Consider the following 16,807-nt stretch of genomic DNA (forward strand, 5'->3'; position numbering starts at 1 on the left):
GTTTATAAAGAACAGGAATGGCATATGTGATACAACTATTCACAGGGAAATAGAAAATTTGCATTTTCTCCTACTAAAAATGTATAGACTTTGCTCATCTATTCAAACAGACGTGGGCTTTAGGGTGACTCACTGAATAAAAGCAAATTATCCTTTAAATTACATATAATCCCACACGCCTGGATCCCAAACACAGGCGTGACAGAGCAGTAATGTACTTAAGTTACTCTGCTAATTTATTTAACTTCCAAGCTCAAGGTGATGGTTTGGTTTACTACTGCAATGTGTCTCCCGACCGGAGAGGTTTACAAAAACTATTAAATATTCAGCATTCATATACTACCAACTCTCCCTCTCATCTTCCTTCGTTTAGGGAATAGGAGCTTAAACTTTAAACAAACAGGCAAGAAAAAAAGCACTCATTGAGATAGTTTTAAAAACTGACATTAAAGTATTAGAGATCTCCAAGTCTGGTTTTTCCGATAAAAATTCTGGCACTCGGCTGTTCTTCCCAGACTTCATCTTACTACCCTCTCCCACTGCAACGAGGTTTCACTGTGTCTGCACTTGAATGTGGACGTGCAGACTTCGAAGCCAAGCATGCGTCTGGCTGTCCTCCACCCTGGCCGCCCACCTTGAGAATGATGTCCCCTTCATGCAGGTTGCCGTCTTTAGTTGCCAGACCGGTGCTGGTCATCTCCTTTATGAAGATCTGACTCCCCAGCCGCAGGCCATACTCTAGGAGACAAAACACCAATGAGCACACAGTTCACCAACTGGCTCAGAAAACTCAGTCTGTTTTGGGGGTACTATTTTAACATACTGATGAAAAATTAACTTTGCATGTGGGACTTTTCTGTAAGATGACTTAGCCTGGAGAAAAAGTCCATGTCATACAAAGCAAAAGAGGCAGAGGGACTATCCTGATTAAGAGACATAAAAAACAAATGCTGCTTTGAGAACCAATGGCCTAGCAGTTTAAAGCCAAATTTCTGCAGTCTGTGCAAGTTCAATGTGCAAATCAATGAACTTTCCTGTCCCTCAGAAAATGAAGGCACAATAAACTTATCTGTGCCTTATAAAATAAAGATATGCAAACTCCTACAGGAGGTAGTGATGAGGGTGAAATGAACTAAATGGTGCAAAGCATTTAGGTCAGTGCATGGCACACAGTAGACGCCATGTAAAAATTAGCTATTATTATACTAGCGCTTTTCCACATCAAGCATTACTACCTTCATTTGCTTTGCCTTTCATCAGAAGGACCCCAATGGGCTTGTCCGGCTCCAGCTGGCCTGCATGGTCTGGCCGCCCTCTTGGCTCGGGGCTGGGGCTGCGTGAGTGAAGGTGCTCGCGGCTGCGGCTCCGAGATCCTTCATACCGGGCATCGGGCTGCGCCCTGTACTCCACCTCCGGGCTGTAGGCCCGGTCATAGGGCTGGCCGTAAGCCTGTTCAAAGCTCAGGCCGCGGCTGCTATCTCGGCCTCGCCCATAGTCATGGTCCAGGCCCCGCTCCAGGCTCCGGCCACGGCTTCGGTCTCGGGCTCTGCCATAGTTGTCGTGGTCCAGGCCCCGCTCCAGGCTCCGGCCACGGCTTCGGTCTTGGGCTCTGCCATAGTCATTGTGGTCCAGGCCCCGCTCCAGGCTCCGGCCGCGGCTCCGGTCCCTCTCCCGGCTGTGCGGCAGGTCGTGGGGATGCCCCCTCTCCAGGCTGTCCTCCCAGCTGCGCAGCCGGCTCCTCTCGCTGTACCGATCACTGAACCCACTGTGGGCACTTCTATGGTCAAACTCATCCATTACCTCAAAAGCCCGGTCATCTTCACTGAGAGGAAGGCCACCCTGCAGAGGGGCCAGCTGAACCTTCCGAGGCCTCTTGACCACCTGTTCACCAAAACACAGTTCGGATGTAAGAGGATCACAGTTAAGCCTAAGAGAACGCAGTGATTAAAAGCTCTGGTTCTCCCTCCAATAAAACTGTGTGTCCCTAAGCCTCAGCTTCCTCTTCTGGAAAACAGGGGCTACAAAGACTTCAGAGGGTTGAGAATGAAGTCAGACAATGAGTATGAAGGGCCTCCAAAATCTGCTTCTACTCAGAGTGTGAAAAGCACCAGGGCACTTTAACTGCTGTAAGTCGTAAAAATGCAAATTTAGAAAGTGAGACATTCGATATACATCTGCTTCGCTTCTTCCAAAGGTCATTGTCATTAAAAAGGGGGCATGGAGGGTTAAGGAGAGGGGAGGGGTAAAGAGAAGCCCTCCTAGATTCAAAAGAACAAAACGGATAAGGGCCAGGGACAATGAATGATTAGATCTCCTGGGGAAGAAGAAAAAGTCTATCAAAGAAATCTCAGGATATGCACTGGATATTAGATGATACTGAAGAGTCGTCAGGCATTTTCTGACACTGGGTGATGGTACCATACTGATGGAGAAGAATGTCCCCATTTAGAAAATACACACTTAGCAGGGCTGGGAATACAAGAAAGAAAACTGTACTTGAACCAGAGTTAAATTAAAAAAAAAAGAAAATACACACTGAAGTAAGCAGAGCTAAACCATCATGTCTGCAACTTCCCTTCAAATGATTCACAAAAAGTATGTGTTTATGTACACATATGAAGGGGAAAATAAATAAATACGACAGAATATTAACATGTATTACATATATAACTGGTTAGTACATTAATCTCTGAACTTTCCCTTTTGTTTGAAAATGTCCAAGATACAAAGTTAAAAAAAATGAAATACCTCACACCTGGTGCATCCTCCTAGCACTGCCCCTAAACCTGCTCCACTCCAAATTTTCTCTTTGTGAGTACACTGGCCTGCTGGAGAGAACACTCCCAGCAGCTCAGACCCGCTCCAGTGCCAAGCAGCATCTGTCTCAGAGGTGACCCTGAACCACTGTTTGCTCCATGGATGAGAGAGCAAATCAATGAATGAATGCTATTGGCTGCCACTGCCTCCTAAGAAACTCTAGTTCGTGAAGATACAGCAGATCTCGTCTGGGCCTTCCCAAACGAGGTTTTGAGGTGAAATCTATTTCCTGCATGAATGCTCTTTCACCACCTACTTAAGTTCTCCATCTACTTAATTCTCACAGGGAGTCATTGTCTAACCCGGCTCTGAAAGCAAACTCACTCCGATAAGAGAACACGGGTGGTCGGAAGGTAGGAGAAAGAGGCAGGGAGAAATTATTTACATCACCCATTACATCGCCCTCCTGAGGGTACAAGAGGTAGTGGCTCCTAGATGACGAAACTCTGTCAAGTGTTTAAAAGCAAGTGGTAACTTTCTTCTGGGCAAAACCCTGAAATCCTACAGAGGGGAGCTGACCCAAACCCAGAACTTACAATGGACGCGATCTTCCCGCTTTTTCTCAGCTGCTGAACGGCAAACGAATGGAGCACGCCCTCCATGGAGGTGCCATTAACCATGACCACCCTATCGTTTTCTCTGCAGACAGAAAACAACCACGGGGTGTGAACAACTCCCATCCAGTCACCATGAATCTTCCACGTAGGAACAAACAGAGGCAGCAAACTGACCTGACATGCTTATTAAAGGCCTGAGTGCCTGATGACTCCCAAGGGCTTAATCAGTCGACTCAGTCTGGGTTCTGACGAGGGGACCCAGCAGTCCCTCGGCCCGATTTTGACTGTTTACTGAAAACCAGCAGGGGGGAAGGACCCAAGCCACAGGGTCCCTCTAGGAGCCACTTGACAATGGCGAGGTCTGAGCAAAAGTGACCTGCTGCCTCAGTCTTCCTCACGCCAGGGGCACAGTGAACTTCAGGAAGGTTTATATCCACTCATGTTTCAGACAGGAGGAAGTCAAGAGCTTGCCTCAGATTCTTTCAAAAAATTGTGAGGTCACAGAATGCTAGCTAACTCTTAGTTTATTTCATCCCAAAAATTATTTAAAAATTCTCTTTGCTCTCTGAAATACTACTAACTTTGATAAGACCATAGAGACCAATAGAACTTAACCTTGGGAGCTGTCTGGCCAAGGAGTCCCATGGTTAACTCCAGGTTCTGCCCTGAGAAAAGAGGCTGAGGGACTCAGACAGACATACGTTGGTGAAATAGCATCATCTCCGCCGACCAGAAAGATGGCAGTTGGAAAAACTTGTGTTTTCATGTAGCAAATGCTCCCAATGCCACACCCCTCTTACAAATCAGATAATCATTAAGCCAGAGAATCCTCATTAAATTCTTAATGAAGATAAGTTAAACAGTGTTGGGTTCAGTACTGAGGGGCGGAGGGAGCATGCCAATTTTATAGGCCATGTCCAGAAATGGTCTCTAAACCCAGGAATGACAGCTGTGATAGCTGGAACTCTCTTCCCAAGGAAACCCTGCTCTCCTTCCCCCACAGTTTGGATGTTCCCAAAGGACTGGTGTGTTTCGGTCCCAATCCACACATATACTCACATACTGGGCTGGCCAGAAAGTTCATCTGCTTTTTTTCCTGTAAGGTGGCTCTGGGAGCACTTAGTTGTCTATCACTTCATTCGAAACAGTTTTGTTAGACTGTATTGTGACAGCTGCCATATCAGTGTGCACTTAAAAAAATCAAAGTCGGTGAATTTTTGTGTAGCCCTTTTAATATTGAAGATGGAAGAAAATGTGCAACATTTTTCGCACATTATGCTTTAATATATCAAGAAGGTAAAGATGCAATTGAAACACAAAAGAAGATTAGTGCAGTGTGTGAAGAAGGTGCTGTGACTGACTGAACGTGTCAAAAGAGGTTTGCAAAGTTTTGTGCTGGAGATTTCTCACTGGATGATGCTCCATGGTCTGGCAGACCAGTTGAAGGTGATGGCAATCAAATGGAGAGATAAGCTGAGAACAATCAACTTTATGCCACACAGGAGATAGCCGACATACTCAAAATATCCAAATCAACAAAGTTTTTGGTGAAAATGAAAAATGCATCTTTTATTTTACAGAGAAGAACCTATGTACGGACTTTTTGGCCAACCTAATATACGAATGTAAAAGCACACACACACACACACACACACACACACACACGGTTTTTGACAATTATTTTAAAAGTGCACACCACCCAAAGCGTCCTGTTTCGAGACAGCCAGTGGGACTGGCAGGGGCTGGGGGCCGGAAGAAGGAGTACTCACTGAAGCAGCCCATCGGCGGGCCCGCCGGGGAGCACGTCGGAAATGACGATCGACGTTTCTCCATTTTCAAAGTGGGGGTTGTCTCTGCCGCCGGACACTGCGATTCCAAACCCTCTTTTGGAATCCTGTTCATTGAAGTTAAGAGAAAGAAATATCAAAGTAAAAACACCCTTCCATAAGTGGCTTTCAGGATTTGTTAGAAGCGGTTAATACATAGTATGAAGAGCGAACCGATCAGCAGAGACAGCTCGGGAAGACTGGGCTTGCGGAGACAACGCAAAGCAGCCTCGCAGCTGGCTGACAGGCTGACAGAGGGACGTCCCTTATCTGAAAGGAACAGCCTTGTGTGAGCTGGAAAGGACTGATAGCACTGACTGGAGTCATCACGGGAAGCCGGCAGGGGATGGAAAACAACAGCTTCTGTCCAAACAGGGCTGTGCTGTTCCAATCACCAGTCACACCTGTCCTCGTATCCTGGCCCGAGCTGGCATGGCATCAGGCACAACTGAGTCTGTGCTAAATTCGTACTTGTAATGTGTACTTTTCACTCCCAAGTTCGATGAGCTGGCGATGCCATTTTCACACAGGGTGAAAAAGAAGGAAATGGACTTAAAAGATAAAATAAAATCTGAAGGTAAACTTAGTTTTTAAATCTAAGACAGCAAAACATTAAATTCTTTTCTACATGCATGGAAGGTGTACAAGCTGGAAATACAGACTAATTAACTTTACAGCCAAGAGTAACAGTGAACTCAGATAATGGCAAATCCTAATTCATTTCAGTGTTTAAAAAAGCTAAGCTCCCAGGTACCATCCAGATAATGTGGGTATATGTGACCATAACCCTAAAGCATGGTTTGATTATGTAAAAATCTACTCTGAGAATAAAAAATTCTCCCCCAAGAAAAGCTCCCACGTGGGGCCCACCATGCCCACTGATGATAAACAATCACCAACACAAAACAGGTGGGACTGCCCATTGATCACACGGCTTTGAATTTGGCAACGCCGTCGCCTCATGCCTGGATTTGCACAGAGGGAGCTCCATCCTCTGCCCCAGGCCTATAATGTCTCTCACTTGCCAAACGGATCTACAGCCCAAGGGGTGTGAGCCCTGCTGGTGGAAGGGCACAGAGAAGAGTCAGAAGACGAGAAGACGACTAGACTTGAAAAACAGGCCTAAAGTGGGAGGCCTCTAAATGGATGAAACCATGATTACTGCCCCCGAAGTTTCAGCCCGGAGTGCTAGTCTGTTCTTTCTTCTACCTGGGTTAATTTCATATGTATTTATTCAGAAACAAAATTTCCATGAAAGACAGGGCTCGGAGTTGAAGAAGGAAGACTCCGCTTGAGGAACTTACAATTCCTCTAGGAAGTGACAGAGACTGGACGGATTCAGAGCAGGAAGAAGACCCCCCACCCACCTCCCCCCCCGGAGGGCCCAGGAAAGTCATAGCAACACTGACCAAGGCGGCTCGATTCAGTAAGACTCGGGGGTCATGGGTGAAGTTCTAGTCCGGCCCGGCTGCACCCAAATCACCCGCACACTCTTGGTGGCTGCACCTGTTTTGAGCGGGGCGAACAGCCATCGTGCCTACCCTGAAATCTGCTGTCAAACTGGAAAGGCGTGGCCCTAACACTGAGCAACAGTCAGGCGCTGGACGCCCTGTGCTGGAAGCTGTTCGGATCACACCTCGTTTAATCACAACTTTGAAAATCAAGTAAAATATATTTACATTTGGTGTTACTTCTACTTTCAATACCATTGTGGGGTGGGGAGAGGATATTTTAATCTCATTACCTCGACACCTCTTCATGCAATTAGGAGTAAGACAAGGAAAACAACCCATGTCTCCTGGTTGCTAAAACAGTGTTTTAAAATTTAGACATCAAACTAACAGAGGATGTTACAAGTTTTCTCCATATTATAACTAAGGTCATAAAAGCTGTAGAGGCCACATCACTGTCCTTAAACAGTACAGGTTATTTCCATTTCTGTCCTCTCTCTCTTCTTTTTCAGAACCTGTTCTGTCTGGAGGTAGATGAATGCACTGTATAATTAAAATAACCTGTATAATTTTCTATGTTATACAGACTTTAACCAAAAAAAAAAGTAATAACATACAAATTTTTGTTAATGTGGTAATGACTGCCAGCCGTTCCCTACAATGCATTGTAGGGAATTTGTTTCACCTGAAGGAGGAACAAAACTGTGTTTAGGTCAAAATAACCAAGACCCTCAATCTGCGAACTCAGGAACATGAGGACAGCACAGGCGAAGTGCGCGGCACTCACCTTCTGCAGGGTCACGGTGTACTGTTCCCATACCACTTCCTCCATGCCCGGGGCCTGTTTTAAAACAAGCAAAACCGATCTGATTAAAATCAAGAACATCCCAATGCTAAAAATAAAACCATAACCCAAAATATATCAATATACAGTCCAGCTTACATTTTCAACATACCGACTTAATATGATCTAGGAATGTCATGCTACCTATTTTCAAACACTCTCTCTTCCAATGACATGGCGTGTGGAACAATACTGGAAAATTAGTGAAGCACAGAGTGGGAGATATACCTCAATAAAAACCAAACATTCAGTGTGTATCCTTTCTATTATCGCCGCTCCCAAACACTATCATTATAGAACACCTAAAAAAAGAAAATTAGATAGTTTCAAGCAGATTCCTTTTAATTTAGGGTTTTTTTTTTACCAGTCCCCCATCTCTCTGTCAAAGGTAATCTCCCAGGCAAGTTTTCTTCATTTTTTATGTCTCAAGGAATCTGTGGCCTTATCTCAAAGGATGTCCAACTGAGTAACCCATGGAATTGCTTTTCTCCACTGGTGGTGTTGGATGCGAAAAACTAAAATGCCTACATATATAAACCACAGGAGCTTCAGTCTCTAACAATATTCCAAAGTAGATGTCTAGAAGAACTGGGAAACAGTGGATATCATTATAAATAGTATAATAATCCACTAATACAGGCTGCCTTGAGGGGAAATCCTTAAAGGCCAGAAATGCCAAGAAAGCTCAAAGCCAGAGAGATACGCCAGCGACGAAGCAGGCACTTCAACTGCAGGCTGCTGGGAAGACAGAGCAACTGCAGGGTGGAGATCAGATCGAAGTAGATGGACGTATTAGGGGGAAAACACCAGGCAGACGGAGAAGGTGGGGACACTGACCCCTCTCATCCTTGCCTCTGGGTAGAATGGAAATATCAAAAAGTATCTTGCTGGAGAATTCCTATCGACAGGCCTGTAGTCACAAAGGTTGGGAACTGAAATTCATATCATGGGTACCACCATGCATACCCCCACACACTCCAGCCCAGAGAGGCTCTGCTCCGATAGTACCCCAGTACTCAGAGGCAGATACAAATTCTCTCCAAGGAACACCGGCTTCAAAGAACCCCCGAGATACACACTTGAGGTGCACAAGTCCACAATCTAGACACACACACCAAGCAAGTCACCAGGGCTGAGAGTTAAAAGAAACAAACAAAAAAAACCCCGGGCAGAATCAACTATAGTAAATATTGGAAATAACCAGTCACAGATGAAAAAAAGGATGTTAAATATGCGTTCTGTTTACACAGGAAATTAAAAGGGAACAGTGAAGGTATAATCAAAGAATAAGAGACCATCAAAAATGACCAAGCAAGGCCCTGGCTGGTGTAGCTTAGTGGATTGAGTGCAGGCCTGCGAACCAGAGGATCACAGTTCGATTCCCAGTCAGGGCACATGCCTGGGTTGTAGTCCAGTTCCCTGCAGGCCAACTCCCAGCAGGGGACGCACAAAAGACAACCATACCTTGATGTTTCTCTCCCTCTCTCCTTCCCCTCTAAAGATAAATAAATAAAATCTTTAAAAATAAAAAAATGTAACAATTAAAAAAAAATGACCAAGCAAATCGGGGGGGGGGGACAAATTTGTAGAAATAAAACTACGTGGTAATTGAAATTAGATAAATAATGGATTTAAAAAAACCCACACAGTACACACAGGTGAAGATGCTCAGGTGAAGATGCTCATTAATGAACTGGGAGGCAGATGTGAAGAAATTCACCAAAATGCAGCACAAAGCTTTAGAAAAGTGAAATGTATGAGAGAGAACAGTGAGAAAGCCTCACAGCGGAAAAAATCTCACTGCGGGAAAATAGGTACTGGCTGGCGAGCAGCAGTAGGCAGAAGAGATTACGGTTTTTAAAAGAACAACAATTAGAATAACAGCCAACTTCTAAATGGCAGTAACAGACGCCTGAAGTCAGTAGAATATCTTTAAAACAGTATCTGTTGATTTGGAGGATACAAAAGAATTCTTTTTAATCACAGAAATTAGCCCTGAGCTGGTGTAGCTCAGTGGGTTGGGCGTCGCCCTGCAAACCACGTGGTCACCACGGATTCCGGTTCTAGTCCGGGTCAGGGCACACGCCTGCCTTGTGGGCCAGCACCCCCCCCCACCCAGGGGTGTGCAGAAGGCAACTGATTCACGTTTCTCTCCGACATCAATGTTTCCCTCCCTCTCCTTCTCCCTCCCTTCCCCTCTCTCTAAAACTAAATAAATAAAATCTTCTAAAATCACAAACATTAGGGCAGATTATTACCACCAATGACCAAAAAGAATTTCCAAAGGATACATTTAAGAAAGAAGGACAATAATCCTAGAAGGAAAACCTAAGACACAAGAAAGAAATGTCAGTAAGCCTGAACACACACTGGCTGTAGGCGCCTACACTAATGTATCATTTGTGAGAGTTAAACAAAGAAACAGAACTAAAAGCACTGGGCACCAGAGCATGTAAATCCCGGAGACTTGTACAGGATTAAATCGTTCCAAATGTTTTATTCAGGAGCACAGCCAAGCTACTGATTCATTCTAAACTCCATTGAGTTAATTCTACATGTTAAAATCTCTAAGGCAAACACTGCAGGAATAAGTCGAGTCCAGAACTTTGAAAATAGCAGAGGGAAAAATAAAATGAAAAAGAAAACAAACAAACTCTTAGGCTTATGGGGAAAGAAACTCAGCACAAAAGGCAACTCTCGCAACTGACATATTGGCAGGTCACTTTTTCTTTTTGGCAGGACAGGGTTAGGGAAGGGCAATTTTGTTTATACAGCAAGAGGGTAAAACAGCTTGCTCTTAAGGAGCCATAACCAATCACTCAAATTGAGAGGAATTTATAATCATTTAGTCTACCCCCACACGTACACACACACTCATTTTGGGACAGTTCCACAGCTAATGCCCTCTGGCTCCAAGCAACCAGGATTCTCTTGAAAAATAGAATTCAGATCACCTTGGCAGTGAAAAAAAAAAAACATAAAAACGGTCCCCAGAGAAGGTAAGAACGAGGATCTGTGCAACGTGCATGTATCCCACTCAGCCACTCCCGCCTGTGTCTCTGAGAACACGTGTCCGTGCTACGCACAGAGCAGGGACCCAAAGGTTTTCTTTTCAATAAACCAAGAGGCAGATACACTACCATTCAGCACTCAAGTCACAGGATGAAGACACCGATTAAAGGAATTTCCCTCACACTCAGTGGTCCTCTGCTGCTTCCGTGGCACATTTGAGGTGGTTGGGCTGCAACTTCAGGGGCCTCTGGTCTGGTGTTCTATATAGAGCCACCCCTCTCTGGAATTTTAGTGTTTATGTCTAAAACAGCATTTTCCAGCATGTAACTGCATGCAGGTCCAGCTGCCTGCAGCTATGAAAGCCAATACTCAAGAGGCAGGGGCTGATGTAAAGGAAAGTGGTTCATTTTCAGGTGCCAGCCACCTGAAAGATGGGGGACTCGTCACAAAGCCCATCTCCTGGGAGGCTGGGGAACTCCCTTCTCAAAGCCTCTCTCCACATCTCAGTGGAGCTAGAGGCTGTGATAAGGAGGGAGAAGGGAAGAGAACAAAGAGGTTAAGGGAGTTGAAAAGTTCTCTACGTGCAGACTGAGCTCAGTCCGTTCTGATAAGGACAGTGACGGTCAGTGCGCATCACCCTGGGTTAGTCATCCCGGCTCCGTCATCCTGATTTTAGATTATCCTAACTTCAAGGTTTAAGGTCGGCATATCTCCTAGAACTGGGATGCCTGAAGGCAGGGGTCAGTGTCTTCTGAAGTTAGTACCTAGGATTCTTACAGAAACACACTGTTCATCTACAAGCTGCATCTTAGAGTCCACACTTACAGCAACAAGGGCAAAAGAATGATGGGTGGGTTACAACTTCCCACTGTTACAAACATGTACCAGGATAACTAGGTCTTTCACAATTTTAATGAAGTTTTCTATTTCTTAAAAAAGTTTTCACAAAGTAAAATAGTGAGCAGAACCACAAGTGTTTCCATAGAACACCTCCTAACTGCTGGGCACCTCCAGGTTCTGATGTGCACTTAGTTAAACCAACCCACTGCTCCCTGGAAATGACCTTGCCAGCATGAGTGCTTCCCCAAGTTCACCTTCTCGGCACTTTACTAGACTTTAAAGCTGGCAAGCGTCAACAAAGTCCATTGCTCTGGAAGCCGTGGTAAAATAAATATAGTCACCAACTCTTCTTTGAATGTAGTTATTTCTTCACACATGAAGGAAAACATCACACAGCACCCTCCCCCAAACACCTATTTAAAAACCAACAGGGCCCTGGCGGGCGCAGCGCACTTAGTTGGGGCGTCCTGACGTACACTGAAAATTTGCAGGTTTGGTCCCCAGGCGGGGCATGTGTGAGGGGCAGCGGATCCACGTTGCTCTCTCACATCGATGTTTCTCTCCCTTCCTCCCCCCGCCTTTCCCTCTCTCAGACTAATGAGGATGTCCTCGGGTGAAGATAAAAAAATAATAAATTAAAAAAAATAAAGACCATCAGGAAAAACTAAAGAATACCATGGAAATCGCCCCTAGCATTAAGCGATGCTATGAGGTTAAGGGGACAAGTTTCAAAAAACGGAGTAATATTTAGGTTAAATGAACCAACACAGTGAAACAAATAGGACTGAAAATAATTATCTAACTTCCTTCAAATTTTTAAAAAATGTCTTCATCATAGTGACTGTGTTTTCAACTAAAGAGAGGTTTTTCCTGCTGCCCACTGCTGGTGGGAGCAGTGGGAACATAAACCAGAGCAGACGCCCGGGGCCAAGTCACTAATTAGTGTCCAAACACCAACTGCACATCCCCTGACCAAGCAGTCCCACTTCCGGACGTTTATTCTACAGAAACATTTGCTCAAGTGCACAAAGACATACATGTACATTTGTTTACACCTGCTTATAATTTTTAAAGTAAATAATTTTGAAATACCCAACACTAGAGTAGCAGTTACATATATGTAAACATAGATCTATATTTAAATGTCTGCTGGGGGAATCAAGATACAAAACATCATTGTTTTCATTCCTATTTCTATATATATATATATATGTATGTATATATACATACATATATGTATATATATACACATACATATATGCATATATACGAGCTTATACGGAAAAGAGTAAGAGAATAAATAACAAAAAATGTTAAATTTCCCCAGGAGCTGTGGTATGGCAGAGAATATTTTTATATGAGCACACTACTTTTAGAACACATTTTTATTTTTTAAAAAAACAGCACACTCCCTTTACAAAGTTTTAGATTTAAATATTTTTATTATTTATCCAAATAAATGAATTGCTACAATACTTTATTTTAAAACGTTGCCAAGCAGCATAAACCGGGCGTTTGCCGCCCACTGCTCTTCCGTAATGAGATTATACCGTCTTCCTGTGCTGCCTGCAGGGCCATTTCAATTAGATTCGCCAGAGGGAGGATTAATGTCCTATCACTACCAATAGGACTGAATCAAAGTCTGGCTTGGCCCTGCCAGGTGCCCAAAGGCCTCACCAACTCGACGTGACTCTGGTCAAATGGGAAGGGGCCTCGTCTTCTCACCCAGGGCTAAGGGACTGTGACATACACCATTAACTACTTAAAATCTAAATTTAAAAGACTGTATGTTCTTTTAATCTAAGTGATACATTTAAAATCTTAACTTTAAGGGTAAGAAAATGGGCAAAAAATACAGTTTAATACCTCCTTTGAGCATTCAAATATACAATAACTATGTGCATTTAGTCCACAGAGCTGTGACCTTTTGCAATGGTCTCAGAGGAAACCCTTCACTCATCGAGACCCTTTATTCATTTATTCCCTCATTCATTCATTCATTCATTCATTGGAAATATTTATTAATACCCACTCTGAGCCAAACACGTGGTTGGTGCACCTCGGGACACACGTGCACTGGGTCATGAAACAGCTGAAGCCCATGTGCAGTTTACCAACCAAGGTGTGCCCCCAAACCAAACTGCCAGGTGTCTTTCCGCCTCTTCTACATACAGTATTATCTTCTCAGAAACACAGAGCACCCCACACAGTCAGTCACCCACATTCCTCAGAACACCAGCTCCACATGCACCCCTGGGTGCAGGCCACCTGTGTACTGCAGCTCAGCTGGCAGCTGAGCTCATGACTTTCAAATTGAACCCCGGGGCTTGGGACCCACCCAACCTGGGCTGGGCTGAGCACAGATCAGAGAATCTCTACCACTATTCAGGATATCGGTCTGAATGCCAACGGGCAGCTGCTTAGCCCTGGGGGCACTTCACGCGCAGGGCCATAGGAAGAGCACACATGTATGAGATAAAGATATTCCATATTCCATGACCCAGTGGTTCCTCTCCTGGCCCGGGAGAAACGTGTGAGTATGTGCAAAGGACACACAAAAGAGTATTCCTAGTAGCCATGTCCTGAATAGCCAACACCTGGAAACAAGCCAAATACCAATCAAAAGCAGACTGGACAAGTAAATCATGATATATTATTAAAATGCAATGCAAACTAACTAGAGCCACATACACACAACACATATGCATCTTAAACATACCATTTTAGTCAAAAACATCCTAGAAGAGTTTGTAGAGTGTGAGATCATTTTTATAGAGTTCAAAAAGCAAATGTTTCCCAACAATGTGAACATACTTAAGACTATTTACTGTATGCTTAAGAATGGTTAAAGCTGTAAATTTTACGTTATGCAGTTTTTAGCACAAGGAAAAAAAGCCAATGAAACTACTCTTTTGTTTAGGGACATCTAAATGTCCCTGTAGGTATGTGTATATGGTAAAACTATAAACAAAAAGCAAGGAAATGAGGAACACAATATTCAGGATGAAGTAAATGACCCAGGAGCGAGGCAAAATGACATAGGGGAGGGTACAAAGGTCTGTATCTGTCCTGGGGAAGGTCCGTGAATATGTGTGATGAGCTCATGGGGATTTGCTTTGTAATTATGCTTTATGATGTAGATATATAATTATTTTACATGTACCAAATGTTTGGTAAGGTAAAAAATGGGGGAGCACATGAGTCCATATCACAAGCTACCTGATTACTCACTAAGGACCTTATACAAAATATTGTTTTTAAAAAAAAGATTTTTTATTTCTTTCTTTTTAGAGAGGGGAAGGGAGGGAGAGGATCATGAGTGTGGTTGGCTCTTGCACGCCCCCTACTGGGGAACCCGCCCCATAGACCAGGTATGTGCCCTAGACTGGTGGACTCAGTGGATTGAGCTACACCAGCCAGGCGAACCAAAGGGTCATCGGTTTGATTCCCAGTCAGGACACATGCCTGGGTTGTGGGCCAGGTATCCAGTAGGGGGCGCCACCTGACAGGTAACCACATACTGATGTTTCTCTCCCTCTGTTTCTCTTTCCCCTCCCCTCTCTCTCAAAAAATTAATAAAATCGTTTCAAAAAACAAATAGTTTCTTTTCTTAGAAAGATCTTGGCCAAACAGGTCAAATCCTATATTTTACTTAAAAAATAGGGAAACATGTTAAAAAAACCAACCAGAAAGCAGAGATACCAAAAGTCTTCAGTGCCCTAGTCCCCCATACATAGGCAGCTTTTAGGCTTTTGGTCCACAAACTGCAGCTTCCCAGCGATGAACGCCAAAGCTGAAGCTAAAGATTAAAACTGGCCCATAAGAGACATGCTTGCTCAACACCCAGAGCCATAAAAGTAAACACTCGTACCTGTTATGGCACTGCATTTGTTCAAACTATGGAAAAAGAACAGGAGGAAAAGTGGTTTTTTTTTCCTGTAACTTAGAAGCCTAAATGTAGAAAGAGAATACAGATTTCTGCATTAAGTATACAGAAGCAAAAAGTTCTAATGAAAAACAAGAAATCCCCAAACACAGTCAGTTCACAAGAGGCAGTGCATAAAGTTTTCCCCTGGAAGCAACCGGCTTCCAGAGCCCGAACACCTAGGACACAGCCGACTTGGGTTCACAAATCTCAGAGCGGCTGGCTGTCACTTCCACATAAGTCTGCTAAAAATAAGACCAGGAATTAAAAAGCCCACCACGGACTACAATCTGCCTCTCGCAATTTGTTACAGAAAGCGGCAGCCGAAGAGAAAGGGGCCCCTGTGGGAGGGACTTTGTTGCCCGTCCCCCACCCCTTCCTGAAAGGAAAGGTTGGGAAAGAAAAGGGGGAGAGAGCTGGCAGAGAGAGACTCACATGGCCTTTCAAGATCCCCAACTTTTTAACGACCTGGATCCACACCCTGTGCAGGACCTGAGCAGCCTTCATGGCCTTTGGGGGGAGTCCCCAGCCAGGCCACTGCCCACATCCCGGCTGCTCACCCATTGCCATCACTGCTCCTGGTTACGTAAGGTCGATACAATAGTGGCCCACATTCCCAGCAAACCCTGGTGTCATCTCACACAGTGACATCCGTACAGCGGGAAGCCAAACGCTTTGAAAAGCACCACTTGTGGGGAAACAAGAAAGCAGTCTGGATTTGCATCACTTTCCACAGCTTTCCATCCGGCCCTCCCTCCCTTGCGAGGGAGCTAGAGAATCGGAGCCAATATTCCCATTAGACATATAAAATGATCCAGGGTGCAAGTAGAAATGAAGTAAGCTGTTTGAAAGGAATACTATACAAAGGAATATCTGCAGAAGCATTTATTTATAGTGACCCTCCTATATAAATACACAGGCACAAAAATGCATGCTGGATGGAAATGAACTGGTAACATTTTGAGTGAATTGCAATGCTCATGTGGTACACGAAGATGTTTCACATCCTTGGAGATAACTAGGTGTGTTCGCTAGAGGAAGATAACACTTGGGGAGCTGGTGTAACTGGGAGCCAAGCCAGGGACAGAATGCTCACTCAGCAGTTTGCTCTGCCCTCCAACCTTTCTGTAAATTTAGCAGATAAAAGAAAAACAAAGGGCCTACTATCTGTTTCTTTCTTTGTCTTTACCACTTGGCGGGAGCGGGGAGGATTGGGAGTAAGTATTGGAAAGCACATTTTAGGTCTCTGAACAAAGAGAGAAAATTCTAAGCTGTGGGGTTTGAGAGTTGGATGTGGGGGTTTGGAGGCGTGGTCTCCGGGAACTGGATAGGATTCTCACCTCTGCACTAGGTGTTAGGCCCATGCACAGGACCAAGCAGTCTGCAAGTGAGAAGAGTACTGATTTTTGAGGTAGAGATGTGTCATGTATTTGGACCATGAGATAGAGACTATACAAGAAGTCATCTGAACCAGAGGAAAGAATGTGAATTTTAACAGCAGATCTCTGTCTGTCACTTAACTGTGGGCCTTGGAT

General features: G+C 44.3%; 1 protein-coding gene across 6 annotated transcripts in view; it reads right to left on the minus strand.

Annotated features, from left to right (window-relative positions):
- TJP2 (tight junction protein 2) overlaps positions 1 to 16,807 on the minus strand; it is a 115,432-nt gene that overhangs the window by 27,308 nt on the left and 71,317 nt on the right. For 4 of the 6 annotated variants that reach the window (XM_037061702.1, XM_037061699.1, XM_037061697.1 and 1 more), the window contains 5 exons: positions 7,439 to 7,492; positions 5,144 to 5,268; positions 3,354 to 3,456; positions 1,236 to 1,881; positions 635 to 738 (listed from right to left, as the gene is read on the minus strand). In XM_037061702.1, coding sequence (XP_036917597.1) covers positions 635 to 738; positions 1,236 to 1,881; positions 3,354 to 3,456; positions 5,144 to 5,268; positions 7,439 to 7,483 — 1,023 coding nt within the window. In that variant the 5' untranslated portion in view covers positions 7,484 to 7,492. Of the gene's footprint in view, positions 1 to 634; positions 739 to 1,235; positions 1,882 to 3,353; positions 3,457 to 5,143; positions 5,269 to 7,438; positions 7,493 to 15,707; positions 15,795 to 16,807 lie in introns of those variants that run through there. The other 2 variants (XM_037061701.1, XM_037061698.1) reach the window with 1 other exon arrangement.

Source organism: Sturnira hondurensis, unplaced genomic scaffold (assembly GCF_014824575.4).
Source record: "Sturnira hondurensis isolate 20B ecotype Veracruz unplaced genomic scaffold, ASM1482457v3 Scaffold0013515, whole genome shotgun sequence".
Classification (NCBI taxonomy): domain Eukaryota; kingdom Metazoa; phylum Chordata; class Mammalia; order Chiroptera; family Phyllostomidae; genus Sturnira; species Sturnira hondurensis.